General features: G+C 58.5%; 2 protein-coding genes across 2 annotated transcripts; one reads left to right on the top strand and one right to left on the bottom strand.

Annotated features, from left to right (window-relative positions):
• Positions 1 to 2,496: 2,496 nt before the first annotated feature.
• CDK5R2 (cyclin dependent kinase 5 regulatory subunit 2) lies at positions 2,497 to 3,949 on the top strand. The gene has a single exon (XM_017825286.1). It carries the CDS (start codon positions 2,600 to 2,602, stop codon positions 3,560 to 3,562), a length of 963 nt encoding a protein of 320 aa, XP_017680775.1. The 5' UTR covers positions 2,497 to 2,599; the 3' UTR covers positions 3,563 to 3,949.
• Positions 3,950 to 12,024: 8,075 nt separating this feature from the next.
• On the bottom strand, positions 12,025 to 16,267 carry FEV (FEV, ETS transcription factor). Its single transcript, XM_017825277.1, has 3 exons — positions 16,123 to 16,267; positions 15,080 to 15,154; positions 12,025 to 12,650 (listed from the first exon to the last, which is right to left on the bottom strand). The coding sequence occupies exons 1-3, from the start codon at positions 16,172 to 16,174 to the stop codon at positions 12,139 to 12,141; spliced, it is 639 nt and encodes a 212-aa protein (XP_017680766.1). The 5' UTR covers positions 16,175 to 16,267; the 3' UTR covers positions 12,025 to 12,138.
• Between the last annotated feature and the right edge of the window lie 922 nt (positions 16,268 to 17,189).

Raw genomic sequence — 17,189 nt, 5'->3', positions numbered from 1 at the left:
GATCCTGCTGTCCTTGTAGGGCTTGGGTAATTTCGTAGTGCTTGCAGGAAGCCCTTGCCGCTGTCAGCAATGCTGTCTTGGAGAACAACTATGGGCTCACTGACCTTCTCTACCCCAGAGCTGCTGCCACAGCAGGACACAAGCTGCAGGCAAGAAGGGAATAATGCACTGAAGCACTCCTCCTGCTCATAGCTGAGGCCTCAAGCTGCATCACTGAGCAGCTCTGGGCTGGATTTTTAAACAGACTTCAGCCAAATCTCCCCTCCTGGAAGTGGTAGGAGGTGCATACACACACCAAGCTGTGCAGTTCAATAACCACAAGCCCAGCTGGGGGAGGCAGGGAAACTCTCTGGCCTCTGCTGTGAAGCCCATCACTATCAAATATGAGTAGTCTTTCTGCATGAGTTCATGGAAGCCAATTTGGGAGATCTCACACAAGGTGGGGGTGGCTTCATGTGTTTCAGATGAAGCAATCTGAGACCAGTTTCACTTCAGCAGGAGAAAGCAGTATGCAGAAAGGCCTCTGCTTCCTCACCTGCAAAATTCAGCTGTGGGTTTCTCATGAGACCATGTTTGCACACCAGAAAATCCTCAAACATGTAAAGAGAGCAAAGACGAGCTCCTTCCCATCCCCTCCCTAGGGCTCCTCCATCTTCTCAGCTAGGTTGAAACCAGCTATGTATATCTGACAGTGCTGACTTAATCATTGTCAGGAACCTTGTCCTGATTTTCTTTGTCTGTATTTATACCCCTTTACCAAATCCTCCTGGTTACTTAGCCCAGTCTAAGCTGGCCTTGAGCAGATGGTGCTGGCCCAAATCCACTCGGTTCTGGCCACTTCCAAAGCAAACCTCTCCGTCTGAAGGTCTGTGTGCACACGTGCCTGTCCTTTGCAGAACCTACTGCAGGGATGGTGGCTGACCACAGTGCAGAATATGTGGGAATGCGACTTTGCCGCTCTTCCCTGCCAAGGCACAGAGGGCATAGCCTCAGTTCTGCCCCTAGATGTGCAAATCAGCCCCAAGCATCAGGAGGCCAGTGTAGAAGCCTGAAATATGGCTTTGAGTCTGTGCTTTCATTGCAAACACTTCCAGCATCAGCAGTGCAGGAGGAAGCAGGGGGCTGGCTTAGCTCCTCCCGGTTGATAATTCATTACCGCCTGTTAGCCTGGATCCATCCGGCAGAACTACATCCTGGCAACGACATGTGTTCATTTCACACATAAAATGCTGTATCAAAATGCGTCATTTAGACATTCTCCCTGAAACCTTTCCCAGCTGTCTCTCCCAATGCTTTATATGCAGGAGCAGTCCCTGCAATTGGGGCATTTTGTTCCTAATGGATGCCTGGCACCCGTTGTAGAAATCAGGGCTGCAGGATCCGTGATGCAGCTCATGAGAAATACAGGGGGGATCTTCCTGCGAGGAACAGAGAGGCAGCAAGCAGAGGGTGCAGGTTTCATCTATGGAATGCTCATATTCATAGAGGGAGAAACAGCGTCTATGCACGTGCATGTGGCTGGTTTATCACACACCACTTGCAACGAAGCAGAAGTGCAGCATCCCTTCCCTCCTCCCCTGAGGGCCTGGGAGCCCTGACCAGCAGGGCTGAATGGACTTGCCTTGGGAACATGGAGGAGGTCCCTTCCCCTTTCTCCAAGGTCCCTCACTTTGGCCTGATGCTGGTGACTGTCAGCCTGGTGGTAAATCTCCCTTCCACGGCTGAGTGGGAAGAGGCAAGGTGGGTGGGGGACTCCATGCTTGCACAGCAGGTGCTGGGGGTGCTCCCCCAAGGCTGGGTGCCTTCTGACTCCCTGCAGAGCTGTTCCCAGGGTCAAGCTGGTTCTCAGGAGAGATGAGGCTTGCCCACCAAGCCTACACCTTTCATGTTGGCTGCCGAGTCATAGACAGCCTTCCACCCACCCCAAGCCTCTAGCTGCTCTTTGAGCATATGTTCAGTCTTTTTGATCTTCACCCCTTCTTTTCACCTCTGCTCTTTTCTGGCATTTCCAGGGCCTCTTCTTCCCCACTGTGTTCCCCAAGTACCATTGGAGCAGAGAACTCTGTTGGTCTGGGAAGGTTCATCTTTTCCCTTGTAAGAATATAGAACAGGACTTCGCAAGAACAGCCGAGTTCACGAGCCCTCCCTAGACCCCTCCTGTGCCCACTGCCCTCTGGGCTTCCCCAGGAGCCTCCGCACGTCCCCCACGCAAAGGGCTGGGGGGCTGCGACAGCATCGCAGATCCCAACCCACCCCCCTGCCCTGGCGGGAGCACTGGGCGAGCCCCCGATCGGTGAAGGTCACGCCGGGGCGGCGGCCGCCGGGCAAAGCCGCGCCGTGCTCTGCCCCCGCCACCGCCCACCGGCGAGGGGGCGGGCACACCGTGGCCTCGTGCGGCGGCGATTGGCTGTCGGCGGGGAGGCGGGGAGCGGCGGGGCCGCGTCTGGCTGCAGCGGCGGGCGCGGAGCCCAGAGCGGGCGCGGCGGAGCATCTTCGGGTACCGCGGCCCCAGCGTGGGCCGCCTCCCCCGCAGGCCCCGGCCTCCTATGGGCGGTGCCGGCGCCCCGGCCCCTGCACGCCCGTCTCGCTCGGCGTTAGCATGGGCACGGTGCTCTCCCTCTCCCCCGCCGCCTCCTCAGGCAAGGGCGGCGGCGGCGGGGGGCTGCTGGCCGACAAGGCGCCGGGAAGGGTGCCGGGCAAGGGCGAGAGCCGGCTGAAGCGCCCCGGCGTGCTCATCTCGGCGCTCACCTGGAAGAGGCTGGTGGCCGCCTCGGCCAAGAAGAAGAAGAGCACCAAGAAGGTGACACCGAAGCCCGGCGGCGGGGCCCCGGGGGGGCCCCCGGGCCAGCCTGACCCGCTGGTGGTGCAGCGAAACCGCGAGAACTTGCGCAAGTCGGTGGTGGGGCCGTCCGACGGCGCCAAGCAGGGCCCGCTAGCCGTGCCGGTACCCACCGTGCCCTCGGCGCCGCAGGAGTTGCACCCGGGTTCCGGCGGGGGAAAGCCGCCGCCACCACCGCCGCCGGTCGGCGGCCGCCCCCCAGGATCCCCGCGCCGCGTGGTGGTGCAGGCATCCACCGGCGAGCTGCTGCGCTGCTTGGGGGACTTCGTGTGCCGCCGCTGCTACCGCCTGAAGGAGCTGAGCCCCGGCGAGCTCATCTCCTGGTTCCGCAGCGTGGACCGCTCGCTGCTGCTGCAGGGCTGGCAGGACCAGGGCTTCATCACCCCGGCCAACCTGGTGTTCGTCTACCTGCTGTGCCGGGAAGCGCTGCGAGGCGAAGACATCGGGAGCCAGGCCGAGCTGCAGGCCGCCTTCCTCACCTGCCTCTATCTTGCCTACTCCTACATGGGCAACGAGATCTCCTACCCGCTCAAGCCCTTTCTGGTGGAGGGCGACAAGGGGCGCTTCTGGGAGCGCTGCCTGGGCATCATCCAGCGCCTCAGCGCCAAGATGCTGCGAATCAACGCGGACCCGCACTACTTCACGCAACTCTTCCAGGACCTCAAGAGCGAGGGCGAGGGCGGAGACGGGTCCAAGCACTGGACGATCAGCCTGGACCGTTAGGGAGGTACCAGGCCCCCGGGGCCGGAAGGGGCCGCGCACCGAGGGGCGGGGGAGGCGAAGGACTGTCGGATTCCCCATCCTCCCCCCGCATCCTCCTCGCCTTCCCCCCTCCCCGGCCGCCAGCTCCACAGAGACGCTACTTGGACCCTCCCTGCTCCGGATCCTGCCGCCCCCCTCCCGCGCTTCCGACCCCAGATGGGGGCTGCGCTCTGGAACACCGAGGCGGCGGCGAAGACCGAGGAGGGGGAGCGGTGTCTCTCCCGCCTGCGCGATGGAGGGGGGAAGGCTGCGGAGGAGCGGAGGCTCCTTGGATGCGTTTTCTCTAGAAAAAAAAAGGGGTGAAAAAATGGATGTGAGGGTCTGGGGCAGGAGTGGTCGAGGGGCCCTGGGGGGTGCGGCGGGTGCCTCTGGCAGAGGGTGCATGTGAACGAGCTCCCCGGCGCGGGCAGAGCCGCCCTGCCGTGCTCCCGGTGCTGTCCGTGGTGCTGGAGCTGCCGCGCCTGAGCAGACAAAGGCGGGAGGGCAGGGTTACGGGCAAGGCTGGGGGGTGGGTTCTGTGTCGTGAGCGATGCCTTCCCCCCCCCCCCCCCCCCCACGTGGGGGGATATGGGCCCCCCTGAGCATGGGCGACGGTGCCCCTCACCCCGCGGGAGCCGCTCGCATGCCTCTTTGTTCGAGCCGCTGGGGGTGGTGCCCACGCCCCTCTCCGCGGGTAATTCCTCCCCCCGCCCCCCGGTGCGCCTCCCCAAACAAGGGGTTATGCCTCCCCCAACCTTGGCTTGCTGCGAGTAAAGGGGTCTGTGCCAGAGGAGGCCTAGGGAGCCCAGACGGAGGGGGTCTGCTATGGGAGGGGTGGGGTCCCCTCTCCTCTTGCTTTGCTTCACTGGAGAATAAAGAGGTGGCCTGGATGGGCCTGGTGATGGCTCCTGGACTTGCTGGGCTGTGGGGTGCAAGTGGGATTGGGGGGGCACCCCAAGCTCCTAGTCATGCCCCCTCTCCTCCCCAAGAGGGATGGGAGGGACCTGATTCTCAAAGCAGGTTTTACTACCCAGTGTGAGTTGGGGGTCAGAATTTCACCCCTGTTTGTTGTGCCCAAGGCCAGTTCTGGTCCACCTGAGTGTCTCTTGGTTCCTTATGAGCTCTCCTGGCCTTCTCCATTCCAGATGGAAATGCCTGATGCCTGTCTGCTGCTCTGAATTTAAATAGGATGCCACATTTCATGTCACCTCCATATTTTTTTTTTTTAGTTTTATTTTTCCTAAAGCTACCCCTACCTCCCCCTTCCTCCCTGTCTCTGCAGGGCTGGGCTCCCTTCCCTGGCAGCAGCAGGCTGTGGGAGCTGTGCTGCTAGCCCTGTTACCAGCTCTGTGCTTTTGCAGACCCCCAGGGAGAGGGGTGGAGAAGGGGAAGGCTTTGCTTTTCTCATAGCTGGTTGCTATGCTTCAGGCTACTGAATTTGCTGGGGCTTCTTTAGCAGGATCTGCACCACATATTCTCCGAGGTCTGCATCCAGTGCTTCCAAGCCCCTTTGAGCCAGGCATTCAGGCTCCCCTTAGCTGGGAAGAGCTGTGCTGGCTCTGCAGGTCATGGAGGGTAAGCTGGATTCTCTCTACCTTTGTGTGCATCAGCAGAGCTGCTAATTAGGCCCAATCTGGCTCATTCAGGCAAAGCTGTGCTGCCAGGAAGACAGCACAGATGTCAGCATGGAGGCTGACCTGGCAGGGTGCTGTGCAAGGCTTTTCCATGGCTGTGTAAACCCACCAAGACCAGCGCTTCCCCCCTTCTGCCTCTCCTAATGGGTGCTGTTGTTCCTGACTGTAGATTGACATTCATGTGACCTTGTGGTGAGCTGTCTGGGCCACAATGCGCTCAACCCACCCCAAATTTGACTATATCCGCATCTTGTCTTGAGGAAGGTAGCTCTGGCTTAAAGAGGTGGAATTGGACCCTTAGAGCTCCTATGGGGCTGCTGGGAGAGCCCTGACTATCCTCTATCAGCATTTTGCAGAGAGGAAAACTGAGGCACAGTGAGGTGAATGCAGGAAGGTCTTCTGCATCACAGGGTAACACCTTAGCCTGTGGTGCTGGTAGTCTCTACCCTGAGTTGTGGGTGTTTGTTCAGTGACTCCCCTACCCCTAGGTGTGGGGCTTTATAGAGTCTTGTCTCTAGAGCTGAACAACCTGCTAGCACTGGTGAGGGTTTCCCACCCTGCAGATCTCCTTAGCGACACTTACAAGATATTTCAGCTTCAAGCCCCAGCCGTTTAAAATGTTTCCAGCTGCAGCGAGGCCGTGTCCTTCCCCTCCTCCCTTGTGTTTCATTGATTAAGAGTGCTAGGCCTCATTGGGGGATTTAGGAAGAGCTAATTGCAGGCTGGTAATTGAAGACAGCTTGGAGTCTCTGGAAATGTCAAGGAATGAGAGACGAACTTAGATGCTCCCCTGCATTTAAATATGCATCATTGGCTCAGCCAGAGCCTTACTGAGGAGAGGGAGATGTGTCTGGATCTTGTACAGCTCCTGGGGGGACCAAGGCAGGTGGAGCACTCACCTTTCCTTGCCTGGGAGCCTTCTGCTCCCACCAGGGCAAAGAGGAGGTGGGGAGGGAACACAAGCAAGGATGAGTAGTGAGGGTGGGAATCCTCAGACAGGCTTGGGAGCTTAGCATTTTCCCCTCTTAAAAATTGTGTGTTTAACCTGCCAGACCCCTGTGCTCCTGCATGATGGATGATCTGGACTCAGGAGCCAGCTATTGGGCAGCAGTAAGGGGGATGGATAGAGCTTGTCCCCAGCCTTGTGATCCCTTCAGCCACCAGTGCTCCCTGAGGAGCATTAAGGGACTAGGAAGCCCCTGTGCTGCCAGCTGCAGAGCCCATCAGTGTCTGGGATTGCAGGGATGGGAGATTCCCATTGGGTTGGGACTCAGAGGTAGAGCAGCAGGGCCAAGTCAGTGATCAATCACCACAGAAATCCAGGTGAGGGATCCCAGTACTTTCCTAGTTTGAAATCCCTCCAGCAGCAACACATCTCCTCTCTGTGCCTCACAGTGGACACCCCATCTGCTCCAACATATGTTGCAGCAGGGTAGGTGGGCACAAGCTGCATGGTGCAGCCTGCAGTGGGTTCAGAACCTTCTGCCCCAAGAAGGTCTCTTCTCAGGCCATAGCATCCTCATGTTGCTTCCCAAGAGTGTATGGGGCTGCTAGGGGCACCTTGGTAGCCAGTGGTCCCAAGGTTGCATAGTCATCCATGAAAAGGGGAGTTTTTACCTGGAGCTGTGGAACAACTGCTCTGTGGGACTCCCCTTGCCCTACTGCTCTGTCTGGGGAGCAAACTCTATGGGTTGGATGAGCTGGCCATGGCACTGAGGCATGGAGGAGTGATGAACAGCTGGAGCAGCCAATGTGGCAAGCCATGCTTCTTCCTGTCAAAAGAACAGCAGTGAAGCTGTGTTTTTGCTATTAAGAGTTGGCATCATCGCCTGGAGTGACTTGGAGGTGCTCCATGGGGAGGAAACTGTTCTGTATGGTGCAGACCTGGCACCTGCATGGCTGGTGAAGGACCTGCCTTGGCCCAGCTTTCTACTCAGGCCTTTCTTCATTTTCCTGTGGGGATGATGGAGAACATGTTTCTCGAGGCAGATGGAAGTGGGAGGTCTCTCTTCTGCCTCTGTGGGAGGTACTTGGACACTGGATCCATTGCAGCTTTGGGCTGTTGCTCTCTGGGCTGAATTGGGGATGACTTGTGGGTATAGGTTTCTGGTCCCCTCCCTGCTCCATGGCACTTCATCACAGCTGCTGGTGGGGTGTCTGTGGGGGAATACATGGACAAAGTGACCCCGGGACATGGCAGCAAATGACAGAGGGAGAATGAAGAGTCCCAGGCGAAATTGGCTGATGAGATATTTGTAGTCAGGAAGGGGCAGGAGAGCAGCCAGAAGGTCTCAGCTGATGGGAGATAAATCCAGGCTGGGTGGAAATCTTTCAAAAGCTCTGCCTGTGCCCAGGGTGGCCCAGTGGTAGTCATGAGACTGAAGGAGGTGGGATGACAGACAGTTTGGTCTCCACTGTAGCCAAAGCATGTCTTGTGGCATTGCCTGGCTGATGGGTTTGGGACTGAGGAGCATAGACTGGGGACAGCTCTGTGCTGGGAAGCTGGGGCAGGTGAAGAAGGGGAACCAGATACCTTGGAGCCCTGCTGTGATGGTTAATCCTGCCACAGAGCCTGGAAGAGCAGAGGGCCAGGGCTACATAGTCTGGGGCATTACCTCCAGCTCACTGAGACTTGAGCGTGGAGGTCACCCTGTGCTGTGTTCCCTGCCTGTCTCACGGTCCTTTGTCACCCCCAAGGACTGAACTCCTTGGGGGATAGCAAGGCAGCACCAAGCTGTGGCCCAAGGCAGTCATGGGGAGTCTGCTTCAGGAAGTGAGTGCCCCTAGGCTGGAGTAGGGGCTGCTCCCTCATCCGAAGTCCTGCATTAGAGCATAATCTGGCATTAGCACATTAATCCAGTCCTCCTGCTACTCAGCTACTGCCCTCAGCAAAGTCCAGCCCAAGGTCTCAGTATACAGCTGGGCAGCAGCAGACCAGGACACTGTCTCCCTGGCAGCCCAGAGAGCTGGTGGCAGTAGGGATGAGGTTTGGGTTTATGGTGGCAGTACAGCCCCAGCCCTTGCATGTTGGCAAGGAAGAAAGCAGCATCTTTGGGAAGCATTACATTTTGTTCCTTGGAGGGACTTTACAAAGGGTTTTGAAGCCTGAATGCTTGTACCTGCAGGCTCTGGCTGAGCCACACTAAGTCGTGAAGCACTTTGCAGGGAGCCACGCCAAGGGAAGGTGGCGTCTGGAGAGAGGATGTGAGTCAGCAGCTTGGGGGTAGGGGGCTGAGGAGCCAGCACAGCCAGGATGTGGAGAGGATGAAATAAGTGGGAACTGGGAGAGCTGCAGGGAGAGCAAAGGTAGGCAGAGAGGCAGCTGATGTCCCCCAGGGAAGACGTGGCATGGCTGTGCTGCAAAGGCAGCATGAGAAATGAAACAAGTGGTGACATGACTCTGCTAAAATAGGAGACAGGGTATTCAATCCTCTCTCTGATCCATTACTGTGTGGCTGGGAGACTTTGGGGAAGTTGGAGGGGTCCCCCTGTTATGCTGGCAAGAGGCTAAAACCTGCCCTCTTGACAGGTAAGCAAAGCCAGATACAAAGAGACTTTTTTTTTTTTTTTTTTAAGTAGGGAAAAAAATCCTTCTGTCTTTAATCACAGGGCAGCAGAAGAAGCTGCTGTGCCGTAGCCTCTGCTCCCTCACTCTTCCTAGTGCAGGCTGAAGCCCTTTGGGACCGTGTTCCCCATCTCACCCTGAACAGGGCACCCAAGGACTCCCTGCAGGTAGGTCAGAAGCCCATGGATGCACTGGGCCCATGCACCTCCTGCCAGCCACCTGAGACAGGCTGCCCACCCAGCTGGTACGTACACTCCACTGCCAGGGATGGTGCTCCCACATCAGCCCCGTGGGCTGGGCACCCCCAGTCGGGGCCAGAGACGATGCTCCACCAGAAGCTGTGCAGGGCTCGGCCCCGCTTGCCCATTGGCAGGATTTTGCTGCAGTCTGCTCCGAGCCGGCAGTTTTGGTGACTGAAGAAAACTGCAGAAAGCAGCACCTCTGGCAGGCTGGGTCAGGTGGGGCTCTGGGGAGGGGGAAGCTGAGTTGGGTGAAAGTGATGCTCTGTTCCCCCTTCCGATAAGCACAATATGTCATTGGGGGGGGGGGGAGGGGCGGCTCCCAGTGGTGCCTGAGGATGGGAGCATCCCGAGTTGCCATGGTGACACCGGCTGCGTCCACAGACAGGCGAGAGCATCGCTGATGCAGTCCCGCATGGGTGTCCTCCCCCTTCCTTCCTGGCTGCCGTCCCTGGGGAGTGCAGGGCTGGTTCCCAGCTTTTGGTGTGGCACCTTGGGGACAGAGCAGTGGGACTGTGCCAAGTGAGCTCAGATCAGAGCAAAGCAAGCCCTCAGCTGCAGGCTGTTGCACTGGGTGTGTGCAGTGCTCTCCCCTCTCCCAAAAAGGTAACTCCCCCTTTTCCCCAGCATGTCTCGCCTCCAATCCAGCAGGGACCCGGATTGCAGGGTCGGGAATGAGGAGGGGACTGGAGTCACCTGGGCTTCCCCGGTGCAGGCACTGGCAGAGGGACACGAGGGGTGGGGACAGGGAGGGGGAGAAGGGAGGAGCTACTAGTGACCCACATCCCTTAATCCGTGTCCTGCCCTGCGTCATGCAGTTACCTAAGCCCTGAAGCGGCTCCCCCGGCGGGGGCACAGCCCTCTGCCCCGTCTCTGAAGGAGCCAGTTGTGGCCAGTTCCCCCATTTTGCCCTTGCAAAGCCAAGCTTGGGGGCAAGGGGTGTCTTCAGCCTGTCTTCACACTAGTTGCTTGGGGGTAACTACTCTTTTCCCCCTCACTTCACCTCCTGCCGTCCTTGGGAACCAGGCTGTGCAACACTCGGGGACCCTGGAGGTAGGGGCGGCCCCTCTCTCTCCAGTCCCTGCAACTCCTTTCCCGTACATGGGCTCCCAGCTGGCAGCATCGGGCCCCCCCACTTCACAGCCTGAGCCCTCCCCAGAGGACACACTGACATCAGATCCCACTCCGTTAAGCTGATTAGGGCAATGAGGATGCATCGAAGCAGATGCCACCAAGGCTGTGAGAGTTACCAGACTCTGGAGGGATGCAGAGGGGGCAGCATGAAGCACCCAGATCTGTGGGCTACTGTGATCTCGGGCATGCAGAGAGAGGGGCTGGGTGCTGGCCACTCCCTCCATGGGCTGGGTATGGCTCCCCCCTATACAGCCAGTTTGATCCCTGCTGTGAGCCTGGCACCCATCCCTGGCACCCTGGGTCCTCGATGGCAGTGGGATCGGGAGCAAAGCCTCAAGGAAGGGGACAAACAGAGGGCAGTCCCTGGGCCCACAGCAGCCACTGTGGGTAGTCAATGCATCATGTCACACATGAGCCTGACCTGGCACAGGATGTGGCTGTGCTGAGCCCAGTGCATTGCCCCAGACTGGTTGCACAGGACTGTGAATCACAAGAGATCCAGCTCCTGGCATCCCTAATTTGCCTGGATAACGGCAGGATGGCAAACATCCTGCCGGGCCAACTGCATCTCCTCTTTGCCTCCAGTTGCCACATCTCCTTGCCAGCCTAAAATCAGCTTATGTGGGCTCCCTGGAGGGGTGCCTCAAGTAAGCCAGAGGTTTCCAGCTCTGCCCTGTCTCTTGGGGTTTATAAGAATCAGATGTGATGCCTGGAGGAAAGGTGACACAGCAGAGTGGTGGCATCCTCCACACCCCAGCCCTGAAGGTGCTCTGGCTCAGATGGGAAAGGATTTGCTGAGTGGTTCCCCCACTTGCCAGCTCCCTTCAGACAGGAGAGGACACAGGTCACAGCACCTCTCTGTTTTATTGAAGACCAAACCCACCCCCCAGCCAGCGCAGAGCTCAGTGTGCCCAGCTCTTCTGAGTCTGCTGAGCCAATGTCCTGCTCCGGAGGATGGGGGCAGCTCCTTGAACCCAGGGGGAGACCCAGGGCTGCTCCTTGGTTCCTGGGGCTCCCAGTCCTGCTGTTATCCCTTCTCCTGCCCTACCTCCCACCCTGCCTTGTCCCTGGGGATGTTCCCATCTATGGAAGGTGTCCCACCAAGCCCTGCATGTGAGGGGCTAAAGCCAGAGTAAAACTGGAACAATAATCTTGGAAGTGATGAGCAGGACACAAGCTCATGTGCAGGATGTCAGGACCATCTGTGGTGTGATACTCAAGCGCTGGGGAGAGAGCAGAGTTGCAGGGACCAGGCTGTGTTGCCTCCAGGCTCTGGTCTTGCCCTGAAGACTGGCAGTGCGTGCCTGTCACACCTGCCCCTGGCACCTCCAACCCCAGAGCCCTTCCCCAGGTAGGAATCAACCCATGAAGAAAATCTGCTCTTCAGACCAAGGCTTCTCCTGAGGTGTGAAGGAAGCTACCATCAGCAGGAGGTGCAGGAGGGATGGAAGAAAGGAAGACTTTGGAGACATAGGTGAGTGGACCAAGTGGTCAAGGAAGGTCCCCTTTCCTTGCCCCTGCTCAGTGGGACCCTCATCCATGGATGCAGCTGCCCCAAGGCCCCAGCTCCTGACTCCTGTCTGCAGGTAGAGGGGTGGGGCAGGCACGGGCTGGGGGTAGAGCTAAGGATATTCAGGGAGTGGGCAGCATGTTGCAAAGGAAAGGGGGTGCACAGTCCCTGCCAGGAGTGGAGCTGATAGTTATTCCTTCCATTCACACCCTGCTTTAGGTATCCACATCTGTTCCCAGGATCATGGATACCTCCTCATCTTAAATTTAGATGGCTTCTCTCCTCCAGCCACCCCTATCAGGGAACTAACCCAGCTACCCTGCAAGCACCTCCCACCCTCCCCACCATTCCAAATTTAAAAGGGGGCAAGTGAGAGCATGGCACGATCCCACCCCCCATCCCTCCCCACTGAGTTCCCAACTCCACAGCCCCATGCTGCCAGGGACAAGGAGTGTCCACCTGGCACAGCTGAGCCTCTAATGGTAATGGTTGTTCATATTGTTGAGGTGGGAGGCTGCCATGGCGCTGAATGGAGCTGAGGGCTGGAGCCCGTGCCCGGGGTAGAGGGATGGGCTGGAACCAGGCCAGTAGGAAAAGCTGGCTGGTGTCACCCCAGAGGTCATGAGGTTGAGTTTGGAGATGCCCGAGAAGGGCAGCGGTGCCAGGTTGCCCTGAAATTTGTAGAGGGTGTGATCGGGGGTGGCCGGCTGGCACACCTGCGCCAGCCCATGGAAGTCGAACTTGTAGGCATAGCGCTTGCCATGGACCTTGGTCATGATGTTCTTGTCGTAGTAGTAGCGCAGTGCCCGGCTCAACTTGTCGTAATTCATGTTGGGTTTGCTCTTCCGCTCGCCCCAGCGCCGTGCCACCTCGTCGGGGTCGATCAGCTTGAATTCCCCATTCGTGCCTTCCCAGGCGATGCAGTTCAGGTTGGCCCGGTCCGAAAGCAGCTCCAGCAGGAACTGCCACAGCTGGATCTGTCCGCTGCCTGCAAGGCCGAGCCCCGGAGAGGTTAAAGCTCCCTCCCAGGGCACAAGGTTAGGGACAGGATGTGCCCCAATTCTCCTTGACCCACTGCTATATTGCCCCCTCCCTTGTGGACCCAGGTTTAGGCTGCACTTCATTGCATCTTCCCTGCTCTAGAGATGCAGAAGATGGTAACAAGGTTATGTCTCCTTTGCAGCATCCCTACTCCATCCTGCCCCTCAGGTAAGAGGAGGAAAAGATGCCCTTTCACCTTGTGATGGGGTAGGAGTGCTCAGAGGTCAAAATAGGTTGCAGTGGGTCTGGATCCAGGGTCTCCACATCCCTCTCACCCACATTCACCCACCACTGAAGACAAATACCTGTTTGTTTGTTTTGGTGAGAGGACATGGCCTTTTTCTTTCATCTGCAGCCCCAAGGAGATATCTTGGAAGTACTCAGACTTAACCCAGCACAAATATTCCCCACTGCCACATCTGCTTGAAACTGGGCTGGTGTCACAGCACAGCCTCTGCTCTAGAGGCACTGTACCCTGTGCTGATGTCTCCATGGTGAGCTGAAGTCAGAGTGCAACACTGATCTGAACTACGCCCCAGAGAGGCACGGATAAGTATAGGAGAGGGAGAGAGGAGGACAGGGCAGGACCTGCTGTGGCTTTGAATCGGGCATCAATGTTCCTTATTTCCAAAGGAAAAGTGTCCTCTCTGAGCCATGGCCATTGCATCTGCAGCTTGCCCTGAGGAGTATCCTTGGTGGGTGCCCAAGGTGCCCCTGTGCCAGGCTGCACACACTGGAGCCTGGCACACCTGGACGTGCCCATGGTGAGGCACAAGGACAGGCTTCATTGTGCCTGGCCAGAAGTCACAAGAGGAGAGAGTCCCTGGACCTTTGGACGAGGAGCAGTCCTGCCACTGAGATCCAGCCACTCTGCAGAGCAGCCCTGCACTTATCTAAATACCTTGCCCTACCCTATCTGAGCAGCAGCCCTTGCACATCCCTGCTCCTCGTCCCAACCCTTGCAGCACAGTCTCTTCCCACAGAAGGGGGCACGTCTTTGAATTTAATCCTTCTCCCTGTGCTTTTCTACCGTTATTGTGTCTATAAGTGCTTGGATCACATTCAGAGGTTTAGCACCTATGACCCCTGCAGCAAACAGTCCCATAGCTCAGCTAAATTTCCCACAAAGAACCACCTTATCCTACTTATCTAACACCCACATATTTTATCTGGTGCTCCCCATTTCTTGCCCTGGAAGGAGCAGGGAACAGCTGTTTCCCATCCATCCCCATCTCACCAAACCCAGGTTAGACATCCTGATCCAGGCAGATACACCCCAGTCTTTCCAAGATGTTGTGTTTCCTAATCCCCCATCCTGGGAAGAAGGTGGGGGTCTCTCCTCCCTGGGAGAGATCCCTGCAGCCTTTGCCTCTCATTGCCACAGCCTCCACCCTGGGCTCCAGCTATCTCCCAGTTGTGGCTGTTCCACCCCATGCAAGGAGGGCAGGGAGGTGTTGGAGGGTGCAGTCGGGTGGAGTGATGAGGCTCAACCCTGACTGCTGCAGGGTGCCATGATAATACACCTGGCAGCTCCCCGAGGAAATATCCAGGGATCCAAAAAGGTCCTTCTCACTGCATCACTGTGCACCGAGTATGGCTAGGCAGAGTCCCCAGTGCAGAGGCAAAAGAGTCTCCCAGTCCCAGCTTTCCTACCCCTCCCATCACTAAACCAGGGCTCCCCTTTTCCTGCTCAGAGCAGCCCCTTGTCAACTGTCTCCTTGCAGACAGGCAAGCTACATGGCCCAAACACCACAGTGCTGGCCCCGCGATGCCCAGTGCTGCTGCACTCCCCAGGAGGCTGCAGGCTGCCCCCTCGCCAGCACTTGCCCATGCCTGTGACCCCTGCGTGGATTTCTCAAGACGGGGACCCATGAATTCCCAGACCTGCCCGAGCCCCAGTCCTTCACCGGCAGCTTCCTCACGGATGGTGTCTCAACTCACCTCCCCACTCCCAGGAACGGGTCCCCCGAGCCCGGATTAGCTCGCCCCACTCCCGGGCTGGCTGGCAGCTCTCTCCCCGTCTGATGTCCCGAGCAACTGGGGGACCGGAGCTGGGACCCCGAACTCTCCCCGCTGCGGGGCTCGGGGGGCCGGGTTCCCCGCTCCCCTCTGCTGCCACGAGACGGGGGCTCCCGGCCGTCGGGGCTCGGTGGTTTCCCCGTAGGATTTGGCGGCGGAATGCTCCCAGCCCGCAGCAGCAGGGAACGGGGGCTCCGCGGCGGCCGTGTCCCGTATGGGCAGTGCCCGGTACACGAACGGGAAGGGGTCCCCGGTAGCTGCGGGTCGGGGAAGAATGCATGTGCCCCGGGGGTCCCCGCTCCGGGCCATCTGAGGGGAGCGGAGCAGGTCCGGGGGAAGGGGCAGCGGTGCTCTTACCTTTCTGCACGCCGGGGCTGAGAGACCCCCATGCCTGGCTCTTCCCGTCTTTGAACAAAGTTTCCCCTACTGGATCTGGGGGAAAAAAAGGGACGCGGGTGGGGGTGGCGGGGGGCTGGAGCCAGGCGGGACTGCGACCCCCCGGCGCCCACCCGCGGGCGATGTCCTCGCAGCCCCCGTCCGCTCCCCCTCGCTTGCCCCGCCGCTGCGGCGAAGCCAGGAAACGCGTCCAGGAAAAAGGAAATCCGATTTCCGACCCAGCCGGGGAAGCTTTTAAATAGGAATAGAAAATCCCGTGGGCTGGGGTAGGGAGGAGAGAAGGAGTGAGGGAGAGAACTGCGGGACAAGGGAACAGGGAGAGGAGACAGGTGAGCGGCAGGATGGGCGGCAGGATCGGCAGGTGGAAGGAAGGATGACTGGTGGCTTTTGGGGAGCGGACTGCTGTGAAAAGAAGAGATAGATGGAGAGATGGATGGAAGGAAGGAAGGAAATGGGTGGATGGATGGAAGGACTGAAGGGAGGTTGGATGAGTGGGTAGATGGAGGGAAGAAAGGGCGAGAGGTGAATGGATGGAAGGAAGGGTAGGTAATTGGTAAGATGAGGGCAAAACAGGCTGATGGAAGGGACGGAGGGTAGACAGAGGGATTGGCTGGTAGCGGGGATGGAAAAGGGGATAGAGGGATAAGTGGGTGGGGTGGAAGGATGGATGGAAGCACAGGGCAAGGATGGGTGGGTGGAAAGATGAGTTGGAAGGAGAGAAGGGTGGATGGAGGGATGGAAGGACAGGGGGACGGTGGGTGGATGAAGGATGGGAGGATAAGTGTGCAGGCATGGAAGGCTGTGAGGGTAGATAGAAGGGATGGTTGTGGTGCTCGAAGGCAGGAAGAGAGAATGGACAGAGAGAGGAGAGAACAGGGTGGGCTCTGGAAGGAGACAGGGCAGAGAAGCGTCCCGGGGCCTCAGCGGGACAGGGCGGGCAGGGGCTGGGTGCTGTGCGGTGCACGGCGCAGCGGTGGGGCAGCGGCCGAGGGATCCACCCGTACCTGGCAGATACATGTTGAGCAGCAGTGGCACCGCTCCGGTGCCGTGTCTCATGGCAGCTGTGGGGGCGGCCCGAGGGCTGCATGTTTTAATATTCCTGCCCCTATTATTATTATTATTATTCCACTTTATCAGGGAGCAGCTGATGGCGAATAAATGGCAGCGGGACGGGCAGGGGACGGGCAGGGGCCGGGGGAGGCGGAGGAGGGGGAGTTTCCAGGCAACTCGCAGGGGCTCGGGGCCCCGGCTCCAGCAATTTCCTCCACTGTAATTAAAGCGGGCGCTGCCCCCCCCCTCCCCCCGCTATCGGGCCCGCATCAGACTTTAATCACGGCCGCGGGTTTCTATGGAGAGAGGCTCGGGCCGCTTCCTGCCTCTTCCGCCTCCTTAACTCTTCGCAAACACGGCGCTGCCATCCCAGCTAGGAGCGGGCTCGGACACTGCCTGGAGACTGCCCGGGCCCGGCCTCCCACCAGCGTCCTGCTCGCTTCCTGACCCGCCGACCGGACAGCATCCTCTTGGCCCTCTGCATCTCACAGCACGGCATCGGCATCGGCGTTGGTGTCGTCCCACCAGCATCTGGCTCTCTGACCCACCTGTGCTGCCAGCCATGAGGATCTGTGCCTGCCCCTTTCCCAGCTTCAGCATCATCAGCGCAGTCTTGGGGTCTCCTTGCAGTTCCCAGAGCCCTGGGGTGGGGCCATCTGGGTCCCCACCAGGTCTGTCCAGCTGTGGGACACTGGTGATGGGATTCCTTTGTGGTGCCCAAAGTTTCAGGGTGGGTAAGTGCATTGTCAGCAGTTGGTGGCACCAGGTTGTACCACAGGTTTGCCACCTTCCTGGCTCCTCTGTGCCCTTCTGGACAGTCCCTGACTCAGGGACAGTTAAGCCTGTGACCAACCCTGTCCCAATCTGTTGCTCACCTTTATTAGGATCTGTAGAAGTTGGGTGACACTCAACACCCCCCAAACCAGGATGGCCCTATCTTCATCTGCTTGTCCTGGGCAGCCCTGGGTATTTTCTGAAGACAGGAAGGTAATTTGTGGAGCAACGTGCAATGGAGAAAGAT

Source organism: Lepidothrix coronata, unplaced genomic scaffold (genome assembly GCF_001604755.1).
Source record: "Lepidothrix coronata isolate B3197 unplaced genomic scaffold, Lepidothrix_coronata-1.0 Scaffold118, whole genome shotgun sequence".
NCBI lineage: Eukaryota > Metazoa > Chordata > Aves > Passeriformes > Pipridae > Lepidothrix > Lepidothrix coronata.
The sequence above is the reverse complement of the archived record's forward strand: the minus strand, read 5'-3'. Positions and strand labels throughout refer to the sequence as shown.